This window comes from Nerophis lumbriciformis, linkage group LG13 (assembly GCF_033978685.3).
Source record: "Nerophis lumbriciformis linkage group LG13, RoL_Nlum_v2.1, whole genome shotgun sequence".
NCBI classification, from domain to species: Eukaryota; Metazoa; Chordata; class Actinopteri; order Syngnathiformes; family Syngnathidae; genus Nerophis; species Nerophis lumbriciformis.
Genome location: NC_084560.2, coordinates 22,466,375 through 22,484,255, shown reverse-complemented (window position 1 = coordinate 22,484,255; position 17,881 = coordinate 22,466,375). Strand labels below are relative to the sequence as shown.

The window sequence follows — 17,881 nt, the reverse complement described above, 5'->3', positions numbered from 1 at the left end:
TTTCCAAACAGTGTTTATGAATTGAGATCAGGAAATATGTCTGCTACTTGATCTTTTAAGTGTTGGGTTTTCTTGCGCTTACTCTGCTGCTTTCTGCTGAACAGACGCTGTATCTCTTATCAGCCAGGACGAGGTGCAAGGAAGTTCTGTGTCCAAACACGAAGCCACTAAGGTGACTGCTCACACATTTAATGCCACCCTTCATTGTGCACTCTTCTGATTGAGTTCCGCTGTATCTTCAGTTTTTGTTTGTCGAGGAGAAGAAAGACGAAGCAGTCGCAATACCAGAAAATGACGCCGGCGACGTCGATGACTTGGTAAATATATTTACAAGGAATTGTGGCCTATTGGGGGAAAAAAAAAAACTTTAATAATTTGCATCACTGCTTTAGTGTCCCCGATGGTTCGGGCCTAATCTTCAATTTAAACACTCAAATCTTCTTCCCCTTCTCCCTCTTCCTGTGCAGCTGGACATGATGTAAGAAAGAAGGCAACGGGAGCGTCAGGAAAAAAAAAGCAAAGAATGCGTCATTGTTTAGCCGTCCAAAGCGGTCCAGTCGTCCGTTGTTCTGCCTCCCACATGGAGACCTCTTAGTACTTTTGGATAAATACTGCTCTGGACAAGACTTGTATTTTTGTTTCTTTTCTTGTTTTTCTAAAAATTGGGGAATGAGGTCTTCAAAAAAGCATTACAGTAGAATGAAGCACAGTGTCTGTTTATTACCTTAAAACAGATGTATTGTGTAAGAAGCACTTAGGATGAATATACTGTAGTGTCAGATTGTACAGTGCATGGAGGAATTGAAAATGCCATTAATATCAGTTGCACAAGGAAGAGATTCATGTCTCCAATGTGTTTTTTTTTAACAAACCCACCGGAGGAAATGGTCAAACAAGCCTGACCGCCACTCGGACCAGTCATTTCCTCTGAATATGGCGTTCTCATCCCCCATGGCCAGCTTCATTAAGACTTCTTGATCCACATCAATTCCTGTAGCGATTACCGCGGGGACTACCTGTGCCCCACGCATGGCGCTGACCGCCTCATCCAGGTTCTTCCTGTCGGTGAAGCCGTCAGTGATGAAAACGAACGCGATCTCCGCGTGGCGTCTGGTCATGCGAGTCGTTCCCTTGCCGAGTACTCTGCCGATGGCGTGTGTGATAGCCAGCCCCACGCTTGATGCGGAGTCCAGATAACTTAGAAGCGCTAAACCGTCGGCGATGAGACCGGGGTCGTGCGTGAGAGGGAACGCCACAAAGTTCTTGCCCTCCTTGCCGTATAGCATCAAAGCCAAACGAGCTCGCAGGCGATCTGTCCTGCTCCGGGCCAGTACCAGTCTGTTTTGCAACTTTTGCAAGAATTCACGAACGTGACTGAAGTTCTGTACCCCGTGGCGCTCGGACCCATCAAGCAGGAATACTAAATCCACTGGCCGCTGGGCACAGGGCGCGACATCAGGCTCTATGGAGACAGGCAACAAATGAGTAATGGCTTGAATTTGAAGTAAACGTTAGTCAGACACAGGGTCAGGGTGTCAAATTTGAAACTCCTGTTTTGGCTTTCTGCTATAACAACCTGTTGTAGCTCTGATACTACCTCAGAAGCCAGAATATCATTTTGTCCCTGCATTCAATGCTGACAAAAAAACCATTTTAGGATACATAAATGCCTACCACTCTTGCAGGGGAGATCGGGGCACACAACAACCGGATCTGGAAGGTAATTCAAGTGGTTAAAACACAGACTTCTGACAACATTTAACATCATGAACGGTAACCACTGACCAGGACACAGCACAGTCTCCATTTTGTCTATAAAGTCTTCAGCGACCAAGTCAACAAAATTCTTCATCCCAGTGACTCGCTCCTTTCTGTCACAAGCTATAGACCCCAGAATTTCGTCATCTTGGGACTTTCTAAACATGTCTCCCACCCCGATTGCGTTCACTACAACGCTACTGTCCTGGCAGAGGTACTTGAGTAGATCTTCGTCATCGCGCGGGTCGAAGCGTCCGTCTGTGATCACAACCACGGACACTTTGGCTCGGGCTCGCTTGCCGTCCCTGATGAGATGATCGTAGGCGAACTTGAGAGCCGAGGGGGTGAAGGTGCCCCCGGCGATCCACTGAAGATTCTTCACGGCCGTTTTAAAAGCAGACATGGAGTTGATGTTGGGATCGTCGAGACGAACGGCCTCAAAGGTCCCGTTGTGACTGAACTGCACGACTCCAACTCTTGTGCCTGAAATAAGCACATTTGTAAGCTCTGGGATAGAAAATAGACACAAACTGAATATAAACTGATCTGCCCACTGAAACTTCTTTATCTTGAATGGCAAACTCTTGTCACCTAAAGGGGAACTGCACTTTTTTGGGAATGTTGCCTCTTTATAGCTCAAGGGCTGCATGAAAGAAAATCCATTCTCACGTGGGCCGGGCGGGTAAAATCATGGCATAATACCTTAAAAATACAACTACAACAACTTCCGATTGTTTTCTTTGTTTCACTTTGGCCCAAACTAGAACAAACACATTCTGAAAATGTACACATCACAAATAATCCTATTGACAAAACACTTCAAAAACACAGTGAAGAACACTATTTAATTTAGACTTAATCTCAGTGCATCTACAGAGCAATTAAACTTTATAAGTCACTGTCCATCTAGGCTTGAACAAAACAATGCATTACTGAAAACTCTTCTATGTATCAACTACCTCATTTTGTCATTTCCACATTAATCCAACAAAGCATACAAACTAAGCTAGAAACTATTCAAGACGGTGGAGTTACTCTATGCCTTTTGCGAATCACTGTGTGTTGGTATAAAAATAAAAGCTGTAAAATGTGTGACTATCAACAAACCAAAAATAAAAACTTAAAAGACTGTCAGTATTGTAGTAAATCACACGCTGTTCACTTTCTTTAAATTTGCACAGAAGACAATAATTTTCACAGAACTAGTATCAATGTGCAGTGTCTCATGCAGCATTCTAAGTGGGTTTACCAAGTGTTTATTTTACTCCTGTTTGTTTTACCTTGGGTCGAGGGGGAGGAGTCGCAGCCCGCTTTACTGTGTACCTCTTACTTGGTATACTTGCTCGCCCCGGTATAAACTATTTGCTCGCCTAACAGAATTGCTATTGCGACATCCAGTGGACACATTTTGAACAGCAGTTTCTTTAATTAAAAAAAAGGCAGCACAATTTTACACTTAGCAAACTAATCTCGCGGGCCGGATTGAACGTGTTCACGGGCCGCATGTTTGACATTCCTGTTCTAAACAGTAAATAATTGTGATCAAAAGTCCGCTTACAATGGAGCCAATGAGAGCCGATTTATTCTGCCTATCAAAGCCCTTAAAAAAACAACCGAGCACCTCCATTGAGGCTTCATATACATGCTGTAAGTATATATGTAATGTAGTCACATTATGTAATATTTACGTATTATCCTCATTTTAAACATCCATCCATCCATCCATTTTTCTACCGCTTGTCCCTTTTCGGGTCGTGGGGGGTGCTGGAGCCTATCTCAGCTGCATTTGGGCGGAAGGCGGGATACGCCCTGGACAAGTCGCCACCTCATCACAGGGCCAACACAGATAGACAGACAACATTCACACTCACATTCACACACTCGGGACCATTTAGTGTTGCCAATCAACCTATCCCCAGGTGCATGTTTTTGGAGGTGAGAGGAAGCCGGAGTACCCGGAGGGAACCCACGCAGTCACGGGGAGAACATGCAAACTCCATACAGAAAGATCCCGAGCCCGGGATTGAACTCAGGACTACTCAGGACCTTCGTATTGTGAGGCACATGCACTAACCCCTGTTCCACCGTGCTGCCCCATTTTAAACATATGCGACGCATTAATTTAAACAAATGCATCATGACTTTTGCTTTTTTCTTTGACAACATCGCTGATTACTACTCACTGCAGACTTCATCAGAGCCAACAAACAAAATAAAACATCACTTACTGTACAATGTCTGCTGTCATTAGGATGCTGACTAATAAAATCTTGTTATTTTCCCGTTTAAATGACGAATGACTCATAATCCTCGCGAGGTGGAACCAAGCATCTTTTCGTGTCTTTCTCACCATTTCTGAGTCTAAATTGGCTGTCAAAGTGTACCAACTCGTCAGAATACGTCCTCATCCTTCTACTATCCAGGTGAGAGGCATTATTTATGATTTACAATAAAGTTTCACCAACACTGTGGCGAGGAAGCAGCTGACCAGCTGGTGATGTCAACATTGGCACGCAAGCTATTGATCACGGCGACCCTATAAATAGTTTGTCTGCGTTAGCGCTTAAAATAACAATATCACTAATACTTGGTTAATATTCAAGTCACTACATTTAAATGGAGTATTGATGGCGGCTATTGGGCGGTTATTTATTGGGTTTTATGGGCGGAATAGAGGACCTCCCATAAGTAAGCAAACCTGTATTTACGAGTTAGAATGCATTAAAAAAAACATCCATCTGTTATGTTTTTTATAGTGATTGTGAACGATAGGAACGATTCCAAAAAAAGTCCAGTTCCCCTTTAAGGCGTTTTATGGTGACATTCACAAGGCAATCTTACCAGTCGGAGACGAAGGGTCACTGGCCATTGATCCCAGACGATTAATGGTGTTAATTACAAAGTTCTTTTCCAAGGTGAAGTTGGTCAGACCGACACTCTCCGAGCTGTCTATTACAAATACGATGTCCAGAGCACCGCAGCGCTTCTCACAGTCTGAAACGACAAAGATAAGCAGGCCAAAAAAATCATCTTAATAGACCGCTTCCTGCACTCATGTGTAACATAGTAGTCATGTTTGCTCACCACAACAACCACAAGTCTCCCTGATGTATGCCATGACGTCACAATCCTGCAGTGACAAGTGATGCAGACTGTAAACACTCCGATTAAATCTCGCCCACTCTCGACTATAAATAGTATCATTTGTCTATAACATATATCTGTGGCCTCATTTACTTTGAAGAAAACAAAAAAAGAGAAATATTGATGAACTTACAACCAGGAATAACTTTAATATAATATTTTGATCTGTAACAGAAAATATTTAAAGTGCACCAATTTGCCTAAAATTAAAAACAAGAAAAATCCTTATTAAAGTACCGGTATAAACATTTTTTAACCGACTTGAACCATACTGAAAAATACAATTAAATAAACTCAAGAGAAAATAATACATTCAAATTGATTAACTACAAATTTACTTGACCACAATACTGTATATAAAACCCTTTTAACCTGCAAAACAAAAGTAAATAAAAACATTTGTGATGATTTTTTTTTTAAATATCAAAATGAGATAATCAGGAATATTGGTTACCTACAATGAGCATGTTTTGTAGAGCACAACTTTTTGAAGCAGGGTTTTTAAACATGACACTGCATGATACTGATTTAGCATGTTCCCCTGACATTGCACCGCCTCCCCCTAGGGGGGCTCGCCCCACTATTTGAGAACTGTGTTCGGTGAACAAATGCCCCGGCTATATTTACAGCACTGCTTCCCAATTATTTTCTGTTACGCCCTCTCTAAGAAGAGGAAAACATTTTGCGTCCCCCCACCACTCTCTGCTGCGACTATAGATAGTCTAATTTGTCTAAAAAAGTGTTATAAGTACACCTCTACATAACCTTGTATCCTTATTAACGTTAAACTTAATAAATATAGTCCGACTTACAACAAACAATAACTTTATGAACATTGTTTTTTTAGTCTCACAGAAAACATTTAAAGTGCATCAATTTGCCTGAATTAAAAAAAAAAATGTATCCTTCTTTAAACTCCATATTGTCCGTATTTAAACTATAACATGTTTTGACCAACTTATACTATATAATACTTAAAAATAAAATTAAACTCATTAAATAATAATACATTTAAATTGATCAGCATCATTAGGAGCAAAATAATAAAAAATAAAATATCTACAAAACATATACCGGTATTAAAAACAATTTGTGCTGATTTTTTATCAAAATGAGGAAGTCAGGATTAATGGCTAAAAAATGTGCATGTTTTCTAACACACAGCTTTTCGAAGCAGGGTTTGAAGCATGATACTGATAAAGCATGTTCACCCCCCCAAAGAGCTACCTAAAAGATGTACTCACAGTAAGTGCAGGATCGCCCTCTGGTCCATGGCCACCCTGCACACACGCAGCACCAGCACTTAGCAACACACTTGTCAAAAGTCAGTGTCGTGTGTACTCATTGCTCACATGGGGCCCCGAGTCCCCTGTTGGTCCTCTGGCTCCGTGCTCCCCTGCCTGACCTGGCTCCCCCTGAACAAAGAAAAAAAACAGGCACAAGTAAAGCTCACGCTGCTGTTATGTTTTAAATGTAATCAAATGTAAGTCGATTGACCCCTCGTGGGGACCAAACAACTTAAAGTTTCAATTGTACACTCGGCCTAAGAAGTGATCGTAGGTTTTGACACATTGATCAAAAGTAGACCCCGTCATGCCGTAAACATTTTTCTCAAAAAGTCCCACCGATGAATGAAACTTACCGACTCGCCACGTGGACCTTGATCGCCTGGGTCTCCTTTTGCACCGCATTCGCCTCGACTGCCCCTGGGTCCTTTTCTCCCTGGGCTACCTCTGTCACCCTGCAGAAAACATACAGTAGTTACGTCTGGAAATGTATCTATGCCAAATGCCAAAACTTTTTTTAGCCAGTTTAAAGACTTTACTCGCTTTACTAGTTTGCATGCAAATACAATCAGGATGCGTTCATTTGGATTCTGCAAAATAGGAAACACTGATGTGTTATGACCTCACATTACAGTTATTAGTTCTCTTGTCTTATTCCTGTATTATTTTCTGTCCAACGCTCTTATTTTTCATTCCACTTCCTGTTTGCCTCCACCTGTCCCTGGTTGCCAATCAGGATGCTTCTTATGCCTTATGCACCATTTGCTTTGTGCTTTGATGTGCTGCATAGCATTCTCTATGTCAGCGTTTTTAATTTAAGTTAAAGTTAAAGTACCAATGATTGTCACACGCACACACACTAGGTGTGGTGAAATTTGTCCTCTGCATTTGACCCATCCCCTTGTTCACCCCCTGGGAGGTGAGGGGAGAAGTGGGCTGCAGCGATGCTGCGCCCGGGAATCATTTTTGGTGATTTAACCCCCAATTACAACCCTTGATGCTGAGTGCCAAGCAGGGAGGTAATGGGTCCCATTTCTATAGTCTTTGGTATGACTCGGCCGGGGTTTGAACTCACGACCTACCGATCTCAGGGCGGACACTCTACCCACTAGGCCACTGAGTGCTGGTGTGCTGTGGGAGATTATGTAATTTCCCCTAAGTGGGTTAAAAATTATTTTACAAACCAGTAATTGTAATCCGCAAATAGTGTGTGGATTAGCTAATTGCTTTGTAGATGTTGGGAACACCTGTGTGACACGATGATGGTTTTATCGTGATCCCAATATGCAGACGACAGCGGGAGGCAGTGTGCAGGTAAAAAGGTATCTAATGCTTAAACCAAAAATAAACAAAAGGTGAGTGCCACTAAGAAAAGGCATTGAAGCTTAGGGAAGGCTATGCAGAACGGAACTAAAACTGAACTGGCTACAAAGAATGCTGGACGACAGCAAAGACTTACAGCGTGTGGAGCAGAGGCAGCGTCCACAAAGTACATCCGAACATGACATGACAATCAACAATGTCCCCACAAAGAAGGATAGCGTCCGCACAACTTAAATAGTCTTGATTGCTAAAACAAATCAGGTGCGGGGAATAACGCTCAAAGGAAGACATGAAACTGCTGCAGGAAAACACCAACAAAACAGAAAACCCCACCAAAATACTGTAGGACCGTAAGACAAGAACTAAAACACTACACACAGGAAAACAGCAAAAAACTCCAAATAAGTCACGGCGTGCTGTGACAGTACACCTACTTTGAGACAAGAGATATAGTGAGGCAAGGTCTGTTATGGTTTAAAGTCATATCCAACAATTACAGGATCAACTTTTTATCGTCAATATCGGCTGCTGAGTTTCATTTTTTAATGTTTTCTGCTGGTGGTGTGCCTCTGGATTTTTTCAACAAAAAACATGTGCCTTGGCTCAAAAACGGTTGAAAAACACTGCTCTATGCTTCGTATGCCTGTAGCTTTTTGTGCACTACCTTGCTGCACTATGACAGTTTCTACTTTGTTCTACTTGTTTTCCCCTTTCCTTCTGCGTTTGCCTGCCATTTCTGCATTTCGAGGTCCAGACAAACACTAGAACCTGACCTATTTAACACAAATGTATTAAACTCCACCAATGGGTTTTTGCCATTATTCTGAAAGCGAACTATCACGTTTCACCTCTTCCACTTTGCATATCCTTTTAAGAATAATGAAATAAATCCATTTAAAAAATATTGAAATACATGGGAAATAAGTTTACATGCGTACACTTATTTTTTGACTGACTATATATTTCATAAATTTTTCAATGATCTCTTTCAAATTGTAATTGTTCAATTATCTTACAATCGGCTTTATATTTATTTCATATTGGCACAAAAAGTCCATATCTCTGTATTGTTTTTTTATTCCCTTTTTTTTAAACTAAATTTTGCACATAATATGACATACTTTTCTTTAAACTGGCTGTCCAACCAATGTTTGTGGGCTATTTGCGTGATATTCAGCAGTATGTGTTAAAACAGAGGTCAATATGTAAGAATTTGAAGTAGCAAAGAGAACATTACAGTAGGTCCTCTTGGTCCAGGGTAGTTGAATCCTGATCTTCCTGTATCGCCCTTTAGAAAACAAACAGTTAGAGCACATATTAGGAGGATAAGCCATGAAAGAAATTCTCAATCTCAGTCAATCAGTTGGAAAGACTTGAGGCTACCGTTGGTCCTTGGCTGCCTGGGTCTCCTCTTGGTCCAGGATCTCCAGGATTTCCCATGGTGCCCTGCTTGCATAAGATTAACACTATTGTTAGGAATACTCACATGTGGTATAACTACCTATTTGTTTTTATATTGTCCGCAAATTAAACTACAGTTGAATGTTTTCAACAACCCACATTTGCTCCAGGACTCCCTGGGTCTCCTTGTTGACCCCTCGGTCCTGGCAGTCCACGGTCCCCCTAAAACAGAGAGTTAATTATTATCAGCAATACATCTTTGTGTGGTTTATTTTCTTCTACAAAATATGTTGGAAAAAAAAAGTTTTTCCAATCTCGGTCCAAGGAGGATTTGGTATGTCCTCAAGAAGCTCACCTTTGTACCCTTGAATCCCTCCTCCCCTGGTCGTCCTCTGCCTCCCTGCACTGCTCGTTCTCCCTTCAAATGAAAGCACAGTTCATCTAGAATTGTTATTCTAATTCAGGGGTGTCAAAGGTACGCGAGAACAGGTTTATCCGGCCCGCGTGATGAGTTTGCCAAGTATAAAAAATTATCTGCTTTTTTTTTTCCAACGAAAGAAACTGCTGTTCTAAATGTGTCCACTGGATGTTACAATAGCAATTCTGTTAGGCAAGCAAACGGTTTATACCGAGGCCAAGCAAGAGGTACACAGTAAATAGTGACGGTGGCTCCTCCTCCTCGACCCACATCAAACTTAAAACCTGACGTTTTTTGTCTTCTGCTTCGAACGCATCGTTATTTGGAACCCTTATTCCCCCAAAATGTCCCTGTCAAACACGAGAAAAGTGAACTTAAACCTTTTGAATAATTTTTACCTCCGTTTCTTACTGTTTGTTGAGTTAGCACTGGATTGATACGTGGACATGACAAAGGAGGTATTTGATACCTCGAAGAGTTTACTTGTTGTGTTTTTTGTTCAATCCCGGAAAGACCGTGACTTAAATTTCAATCCTGGCTCTGTAGATACACTGAGACGTAGTCCAAGCTCATTGTGTTTTTGAAGCTGCACCAATTTCCTCAGAATGATCAACAAACTTGAAAATCCAGAGGATTATTTGTGCTTGTTCTATTTTTGGCCAAAGAAAACAACCTGGAGTTGTCTTTATTTTATAGTTATCATGCCATGATTTTTTTTGGGAATAGATTTTCCTCCATGCAGCCCCTGAGCTACAACGAGTTTAACACCCCTGTTCTAATTATTATCAGTCAGCGAGTACAATTATCCTCCTGAGAGCCAGCGTCCTCTGCAGTGGACATTTGAGGTTGCTGAAAAAGGGACAAGCGGTAGAAAATGGATGGGTTTTTCAGAAAGGTGTACAAAAAGTGGGCATTGGAAGAATAAGTGGAATATAAATAAAAAGAATGAAAGGGAAGAATGAATAAACTTAAGTATTTCTAAATTCAACAACTTTTCCTATTACATCGCATTAAACTTCAGAGTTTGAGACCTGCAAACGTCAAAATACTCTGCTGGTGTTTTGTTTCTGTTTTGTTGCTATGGCTTTTTAGGCCTCAACCAAAGATATTTAAGCGTAAGAAGAAGAATATTCATCACATCAAATGAGGTAAGGTTTACATTTTTACAGACCTTCATTTGTTTTTACACCAGTGCAACAGTTAAGAATCTTTTCTCGTTGTTTTACTATAATGTATCTTATTTTATGGACTGGACTCCCACTATTAAGTTAGATTCACTATGGACTGGACTCTCACACTATTAACTAGATCCACTCGATGTCCATTGCACCGGTCGCCCAGGGAGGGTCCCCACATCTGCGGTCCCCTCCAAGGTTTCTCATTGTCATCCCATTGGGTTGAGTTTTTTCTTGCCCTGATGTCTTTGTGGTTTGTGCAGCCCTTTGAGACACTCGTGATTTAGGGCTATATAAGTAAACATTGATTGATTGATTGATTGATTATAAAAATAATTAAACATTACCTGTGCAGTTACTGACTTTTTAAAGAAGGTAACAGTTTGAGAATGGAACAGATTGTATTCCATTATTTCCTATGGGAAAGTAGTCCAGGTGAACAGAATTGAAGAGATGATGTCATGTTTTTATATTGTATAACGCAGCTGCTCTGGAAATGCATAAAAAAGCCAATGATACTAAAGGATTAAAAGAACATTTCTGAGCGATGATTTCACCTTCTCTCCTTTTTTCCCAGGAAATCCTTGAGCTCCCTTTGGTCCTTGTTCTCCTCGCCCTCCCTGTTAATGTTTAGGACAATTCTTGACAAACAGCGGAAAAGTCACCAGAAGGAAGTCGTTGATGGTCGTATTATAGAAGTATACCACTTCGCCTTTTGGTCCACTTGAGCCACTCGGTCCCTTGAAAGATTCACATTGTTGTTTTACTGTCGTTAACGGTCTTTGCAATGAAAACCTAGCTTAATTTGTACCGGTTGTCCCCTTTCTCCTGGGGGTCCTGGATTCCCTGGATTCCCTCGTTCACCCTGCATACATAAAGTCCACGTGTTTTTGACTTTGGCGGGAATGTGATTTTTCACAAAAAATGTTTTGGTTTGTGTTTACCTTTGATCCTCGTTCACCCCCAGGGCCTGCAAGGCCTGACTTCCCGGGTAGGCCAAGGTCGCCCTGAACGACGGCAAAATCAACCACAGGTAGGATTACAAGATTCATTTAATGGTAGAATTAATAACTGGGTTTATCGAATAGACCATTTTCACATTAGCAAGAGGTCTAAAGATGCTATAAGAGCTAACTTGCTAACACCATGCTAAGACCTGGCTTGCTAACCAAGCTAAGGGCTAACGCTTTTCAAACTCACTTCCTGGCTAATGTGGGCCTGCTTGACAACAAAATTAATTTATATGTACTTTGGATGACATTTCAAATTGCCGAGAGCTCAAACTACTCGTAAACATTTTTGTGTGTCTGTATGCGGAGTAAGACTATGGAACAAACTGGACTTACAACACATGCAATGCCAAACTATAAATCGATTTAAACTATTATACAAACATTGGGTCTGGTTCAAATATAGAGATGAGGGTCTTTAATTTGACCTGCTGTTGTACTCTGTCTCAAAGTGTTAACATGTGCTCAATGTTTCCTTACCATTATTGCTATGTTGTCTATTACCATTGTTGGTATTTTGTCTATTACCATTGTTGGTATATTCATTATTCCTACATTGTTGATACAAATTATTGTTACAATGTAATAATTATTGTTACCTGTGGTAATGCCACTATGATACAACATCTGTATTATAATCCTTGAACAAAGTAAGAGTGAAACTCAATGTATTTATCACTGAATGGAGAACTGGGGGTGGGATTAAATAAGTTATCTTCTTCCCACTCCCTTTCAGGCAAAACTGGACAATCATGCATTACATACTGTACGTATGTGTTGTCAACTTTGTACTTTTTTATGTCACTGCCTGAAATAAATAAATACATGAATCAATGAAAAACTGCTATGGACATTTTAGTCTGAAGCATTTTTAGTCATTATTACATAGCTAAGAGTGCTAATACTATAGCAATGCTATCAATATGGAGCTGGGAATGTTTTAATCTCATTAAACTAATTTTGGGGTAGGTAGATATAACTCAAGTGGGCTACCGTCCCTATTCTTAAAACAAACAAACCACATAAATAATAATAATGGATTAGATTTTATAACGCTTTTTCTATCACCTAGATACTCAAAGCGCTCACAGAGAAGTGAGAACCCATTATTCATTCACTCCACATTCACACTTAGCTGGTGGTAAGCTACATTTGTAGCCACAGCTGCCCTGGGGTAGACTGACGGAAGTGTGGCTGCCAATTTGCGCCTACTGCCCCTCCGACCACCACCTATCATTCATTCACCACTGCGATTAAGGGTGAAGTATCTTGCCTAAGGACACAATGGCAGTGACGAGAATGGCCATAGACTGATATCGATCCTGGTACCCTCAAGTTGCTGGCACTACCCGCCACGCCACACCGTCCCCTTGTATTCAGCCAAAATCTGCTGGATTTTGGCTGAATTAGTACTGAGAATGGATTCAAAAAAACAACATGCAGAAATTACACCTTTCTTGAAAGTGGTACTCTAGAGCGCATGTATTTCAATGTAAAAAATATACAGCATATATTTTTAATCCAATCTGAATATAATATGATATAATACTATAAACAGGTTTTAAAACTAAATTAGTTATGCTAATTAATGGAATTTTAGTATAAAGACTCTGTTTTTTCTTCTTCTAATGAACTGAATGCTGTCAAGCGTGTTTGCCCATTTGCTGTCTAAGGAAGGCATGGGAAGTGAAGCTACACCCATGCGCAACTTCACTTTGGTATAACTGCTGCGAGCATCCCAAGTTCAGAACTTCCAGGGAAAATATTCTATGAATATTGATAACGAATCAGTTTATCAATTGATCTTCTCCACAGGTAATCATGTAAACCGAGCGAACCTGATTTAAGTGTGGGGGTCAAACCTTTTCTCCTTTTCCGCCTGGTGGCCCAGTATCCCCCACTTCTCCTGGGTAGCCATCTTTTCCCTTGTAGAGACCAAAAAATATATTTTGGTCGCTTATAAAGTTCACCAAGAAAAACAAAACAAATTTGACTTGACTCACTTTGTCGCCTGGGTCCCCTTTACAACCAGGAGCTCCAATATGGCCAATCTTACCCTGTAGATACGACCAACATTCAACGTCATCACAGTTTATTAAACATTATCTACACCCACAGAGTTTGATGACATCCATTATAAAAACTTTCTCATCAGATTGTACAAGTCGACCTTTTTAGGTACAGGTCTTAAGCTCACCTTCTGTCCATCAGTTCCATTCCTGCCCGGTATGCCAAACAAACCCTGATCATTTGGAGATGACATGATGTGAATGTTCCCTCCTGTATTTGACTTATTAAAGCACCACCATTTAAAACTACCTTTGCTCCGCTTCCACCTATTTCACCCTGTTGATAGTAGAAAAAATATATAAATGCAAAAAGTACGAAAAATGATAAGATGGGCACGAAAAACAACCGTCTCACCTTGTCACCTTTCCATCCAACCATTCCCTATGTCAAAGCACAAAACAAGCAATGTTATTGAGATGAAAACAATGTAGATACACTATCAGTAGATCAGTATTCTTCAGCTAACCTTTGGTCCAGGACGTCCAATCGGACCCTCGATGCCAGGATCACCCTATTTTTATAAAAGTTATATTTAGAATCTTTGTCCCCAAAGGAGAATTCCGGATCTGCACAACCTTCCTACCTGTCTTCCCGCTGTGCCTTTTACCCCCGGATGACCTCTGTTTCCTTTTAGACCCTGAATATAATACGAAATATACCAAAATATTAAAATTGAAACACACACTTGGACATGTTAATACATTGTTAGTGTTTGTGTAGCCTGTATACCACCTACCCATTCATCCCAATGCAGCTTAGACTGGCAAAGCTGTCCATACTCAACCTTCATAACCCAAACATTTTATCCAAACAAACTCAACCTATCCCATCTATCTCAACTCAGTCTTATCTCATCCATCAGAATTGTAGCCATATCATCCATCGTCAATGCAACCATGCAATCAGTTAAAGCTTACCCACGCTTCATCCCATTGGAACCATTTCATCCCAACCCAATTCAAGGAATCCTGTCTATCCCAAATGAAGCCATGGGATCAATCCCAGTGTTGCTATTTGACCACACTTTCCAAACCATGCAATTCTTCCCAAACCAACCCTTCATTACCATTCCATCTCAACTCCTTCTATTCCAACCAACCTTTTCATCCCAACCAAGTGCTTTCAAACCCAACCAAGCCATACAATTCCATCCCATCCATGAGAACTGAAGCCATCCTAATTGAAGGTGTTGCATCCATCCAAACACAACCATGACATCCTCTCATTCATCCCAACTGAATGCACACGATCCATTCTTATCTTACTTTTGGCCCTTGAGGCCCTCGTGGTCCAGGTTTCCCAGGGGTCTCGATGCATTCCTGTTGGTAGCACTACAAAAGAATTGTTAGAGGGAAAACAAAATAAGCTTTTATTCGAATGACAAAAAAAGAAATACCTTTCAGATAGAGGTTCTTACCTCTGAGTAGGCTTGGTATTTCTGCAAGGAAAAGATTTAGGTGAGTGGAAGATACATGCCAGCGTGACGGTAGCATTAACAAATGTATATGTAACATTCAAGGCAGAATATAGAAAAGGTTCCAGATCACCATGGCTTTTATAATACGATCAATAGATTCTGTCTTTATTTTCGGTCTGCCGTTGACGATCTCCACAGCTAAATAGTCATTGCGGTAAACTTCTGGAGGCGAGCTGGCAATCTCCTTCATTCCCGTCTCATCGATGGACCTGGACGCCGCCACTGAGAAAACGCGAATCCCCTGCTCGCGAGCCTTCTCTGCCGTCACCTTGATCCCACCGCAAGGACTTCCTGTCACATGGCCGTCAGTGATGACCACAGAGAAGAGTGCGGCCTTTATTCCCCAATAGTGCTGAGTCATGTGATAGGTCATGTTTTGGAGGGCACAGTCGATGTAGGTGCCTTTGCCCAGGTATCGAATGCCACTGAGGCTCCTGATGAAGCTCTCTCTGGTGGAAAACTGGCTGAAGACCACCTGCCTCTGGGAGAAGTGCAGGCCTCCGATAGACCAACTGATGCGGACCTGACCCCGGTATTCTTCATCACGCAGCCTCTGGACAAAAGTCCGCATGAACTCTTTGATGTTTTCCACCAGTATACCAGGCGGAGACTCCTGCAGGGCAATGGTCTCGGAAGTGTCGACGGTGAAGAACAGCTTGATGGGACAGTTGATTATCTTGCCTGGGGTGAGTAAATGTGGACTTTATTATATTCAATACATCCTTTCCAGACCAGCCTTCAGTCAATACAACAACCACAACTCACTCTCACAACCTTCTGGTTTTGTTGGAATTTGATCTGGAGTGTCTCCTGGCAATGGAAATGGCCGGGACCCACGAGGGGTCAGTTCTTGGGGAACAGCCGCATAGACCATGTACAGTAAGATAAACCCTGGTAGATGAATTGTTGCCATTTTCCTGGAATATCACCACCCCTTCCTTGTTAAGTAAGACAGAGAAGAAGTCAGTTAAGTTGTGGAAGGCTTCACTTTACACACAGGAACCAGATGTCAAACAAGTCGGTCTTTGCAAATGACATTGCCAAAGCAACCAGGGATGTTTATCATTGTTTGGAACATCCGTGAACCAGTAGACCGATATGAAATGATAGCCAAAGCTTATCACTGTTCTGTTTCGTGTTAAATAATATTAATAATAATAAACAAAAAAATGACAAGTAATTCTTTTAAGGGAAGAATGTGTGCAACGTGTGCTTTTTTTAATCTAAAGTCGAGACATTTTGAGGGAGTAAATATTCCAGATTTGGGTCTTATTGACCCATGGTTCTAAACCTCCACACTGCTGGGACAAACAACTTGGGAAAAACATTAAACAGGAATTTGAAACCGGCAGTACTTTAAAATGGTGTTATGATTAGAAAAAAGTGATTTGTGCTGGGAAATGGAATCCTCAAACACTGACTTTACAGCCAGCCCCATGAATTCTAACTAGAAAATATTGCTGGACCTTTTATTAAAATTGTTTTTGCAACAAACAATATTTACATTCAAAGCTGTCTTGTAAACGTCTTTACAAATTACACACAAAACCATATTTACTCACATAGTATAACACTGAAAATTACTTTCACTATTACTACATCCATCCATCCATTTTGCTACCGCTTGTCCCTTTTGGGGTCGCGGGGGGTGCTGGAGCCTATCTCAGCTGCATTCGGGCGGAAGGCGAGGTACACCCTGGACAAGTCGCCACCTCATCACAGGGCCAACACAGACAACATTCACACACTAGGGCCAATTTAGTGTTGCCAATCAACCTATCCCCAGGTGCATGTTTTTGGCGGTGAGCGGAAGCCGGAGTACCCGGAGGGAACCCACGCAGTCACGGGGAGAACATGCACTCATGAGATAATTCAAAGATCACACTTTAGAGAGGCATTCATGTAACGTTGTTCTGAGGGATTCTTTTGATACTCAAAACATAATTTACACACATTAAATCTACAAAATCTAATTAAAAAAGATGCATCCACTTGAGAACCAATTTTTATTTTGTCAGAATTACATATTTTGGGATAAGAAATAGCCCTGTTATGCAAAACACAAATGTCCACTGCAGAGGACCCAGGTTCTTAGGAGAATATCTTAGTTATTATTAGTATAAATGTTGTTAAATCTATTAATACTGCAATAATAAACATAGTTAAGTTTTTGACAGCTTTTATCACAACTAGTTATCGTTAACTTTGTTTTCAAATTCGGTGGTGTATTTGACTTAGTAATAAATGTAACAGGACCTCTTAACTATGGTAGGTAGTTTTTAAAATACACCAAGGGTGCGTCAATATAATAAAGATATACTGTTGTAGCTCAAATAAAAAGTACTTACTCACCAAAAGTGTAAGCCAAAGTGTCTTCTCTCACACCACTCACTTGGGAAATTCTAGCAATTTCCTCAAAGTGTAAACAAGATCTTCATCTTATTTGGTGAACTCCGTTTCGGGGCCAGTTGTCGGTCGAGGGGCCACCCAATGTATTGTATGGATGAAGTGGCTCCCGTGGATGCATGCGTGGACGCGCCTTTGAGAGACCAGAGGGATGGATCGCTCAGCCTCCATAACAGAAATGCAATAGTGAGGGGTCGGGGGAGGAGGTGGGGGGGTGTCCAGAATAAATAGTTAGTCTGCAATCGTGTTCTGTGGACCCAAGAAGTGTTTCACAGACAAACACGGCAGCTGCACTCTGTCTTCTCCCTACATGGAAACCCTTATTGTGTGTTTATACTGCACCGACATTAAGCCTGGACACAACACATTCATCAGTGCTGAGAATGAACAATGTACTTCATTACCTCACATGC

The 17,881-nt window shown here is 41.2% G+C and overlaps 2 protein-coding genes across 4 annotated transcripts in view; one reads left to right on the top strand and one right to left on the bottom strand.

The window, feature by feature from the left end:
- Positions 1 to 626, top strand: part of xrcc5 (X-ray repair complementing defective repair in Chinese hamster cells 5) — a 28,112-nt gene extending 27,486 nt beyond the window's left edge. Inside the window, exons 19-21 of the mRNA XM_061971501.1 lie at positions 105 to 172; positions 243 to 317; positions 468 to 626. Coding sequence (XP_061827485.1) covers positions 105 to 172; positions 243 to 317; positions 468 to 482 — 158 coding nt within the window. The 3' untranslated portion in view covers positions 483 to 626. The remainder of the gene's footprint in view (positions 1 to 104; positions 173 to 242; positions 318 to 467) is intronic.
- Positions 627 to 697: 71 nt separating this feature from the next.
- On the bottom strand, positions 698 to 17,644 carry LOC133613739 (collagen alpha-2(VI) chain-like). Of its 3 annotated transcripts, none has more exons than XM_061971499.2 (28): positions 17,411 to 17,644; positions 15,828 to 16,000; positions 15,133 to 15,743; positions 15,003 to 15,023; positions 14,851 to 14,916; positions 14,169 to 14,222; positions 14,052 to 14,096; positions 13,940 to 13,966; positions 13,835 to 13,861; positions 13,713 to 13,757; positions 13,519 to 13,572; positions 13,378 to 13,440; positions 11,450 to 11,512; positions 11,317 to 11,370; positions 11,210 to 11,245; positions 11,063 to 11,125; positions 9,268 to 9,330; positions 9,072 to 9,134; positions 8,895 to 8,957; positions 8,749 to 8,799; positions 6,545 to 6,643; positions 6,255 to 6,317; positions 6,147 to 6,182; positions 4,843 to 4,888; positions 4,600 to 4,752; positions 1,786 to 2,241; positions 1,675 to 1,713; positions 698 to 1,462 (listed from the first exon to the last, which is right to left on the bottom strand). In XM_061971499.2, exons 2-28 carry the CDS (start codon positions 15,973 to 15,975, stop codon positions 864 to 866), a joined length of 3,108 nt encoding a protein of 1,035 aa, XP_061827483.1. In that variant the 5' UTR covers positions 15,976 to 16,000; positions 17,411 to 17,644; the 3' UTR covers positions 698 to 863. The 3 variants fall into 3 exon arrangements, with proteins under 3 accessions (XP_061827483.1, XP_061827482.1, XP_061827484.1); XM_061971498.2 differs by having other exon boundaries at positions 17,415 to 17,644; XM_061971500.2 differs by having other exon boundaries at positions 15,837 to 16,000; positions 17,415 to 17,644.
- Positions 17,645 to 17,881: the final 237 nt, after the last annotated feature.

Excerpts from the sequence above, each read along its gene's own strand:
- LOC133613739 (XM_061971499.2), bottom strand. The coding sequence starts at position 15,975 with ATGGCAACAATTCATCTACCAGGGTTTATCTTACTGTACATGGTCTAT. Across the intron at positions 13,441-13,518 it reads AAGGGGACCCAGGCGACAAA|GGAAAAGATGGCTACCCAGG; the intron begins GTGAGTCAAGTC and ends GGTCTCTACAAG. Across the intron at positions 11,371-11,449 it reads GGGGTGAACGAGGATCAAAG|GGTGAACGAGGGAATCCAGG; the intron begins GTAAACACAAAC and ends TTATGTATGCAG.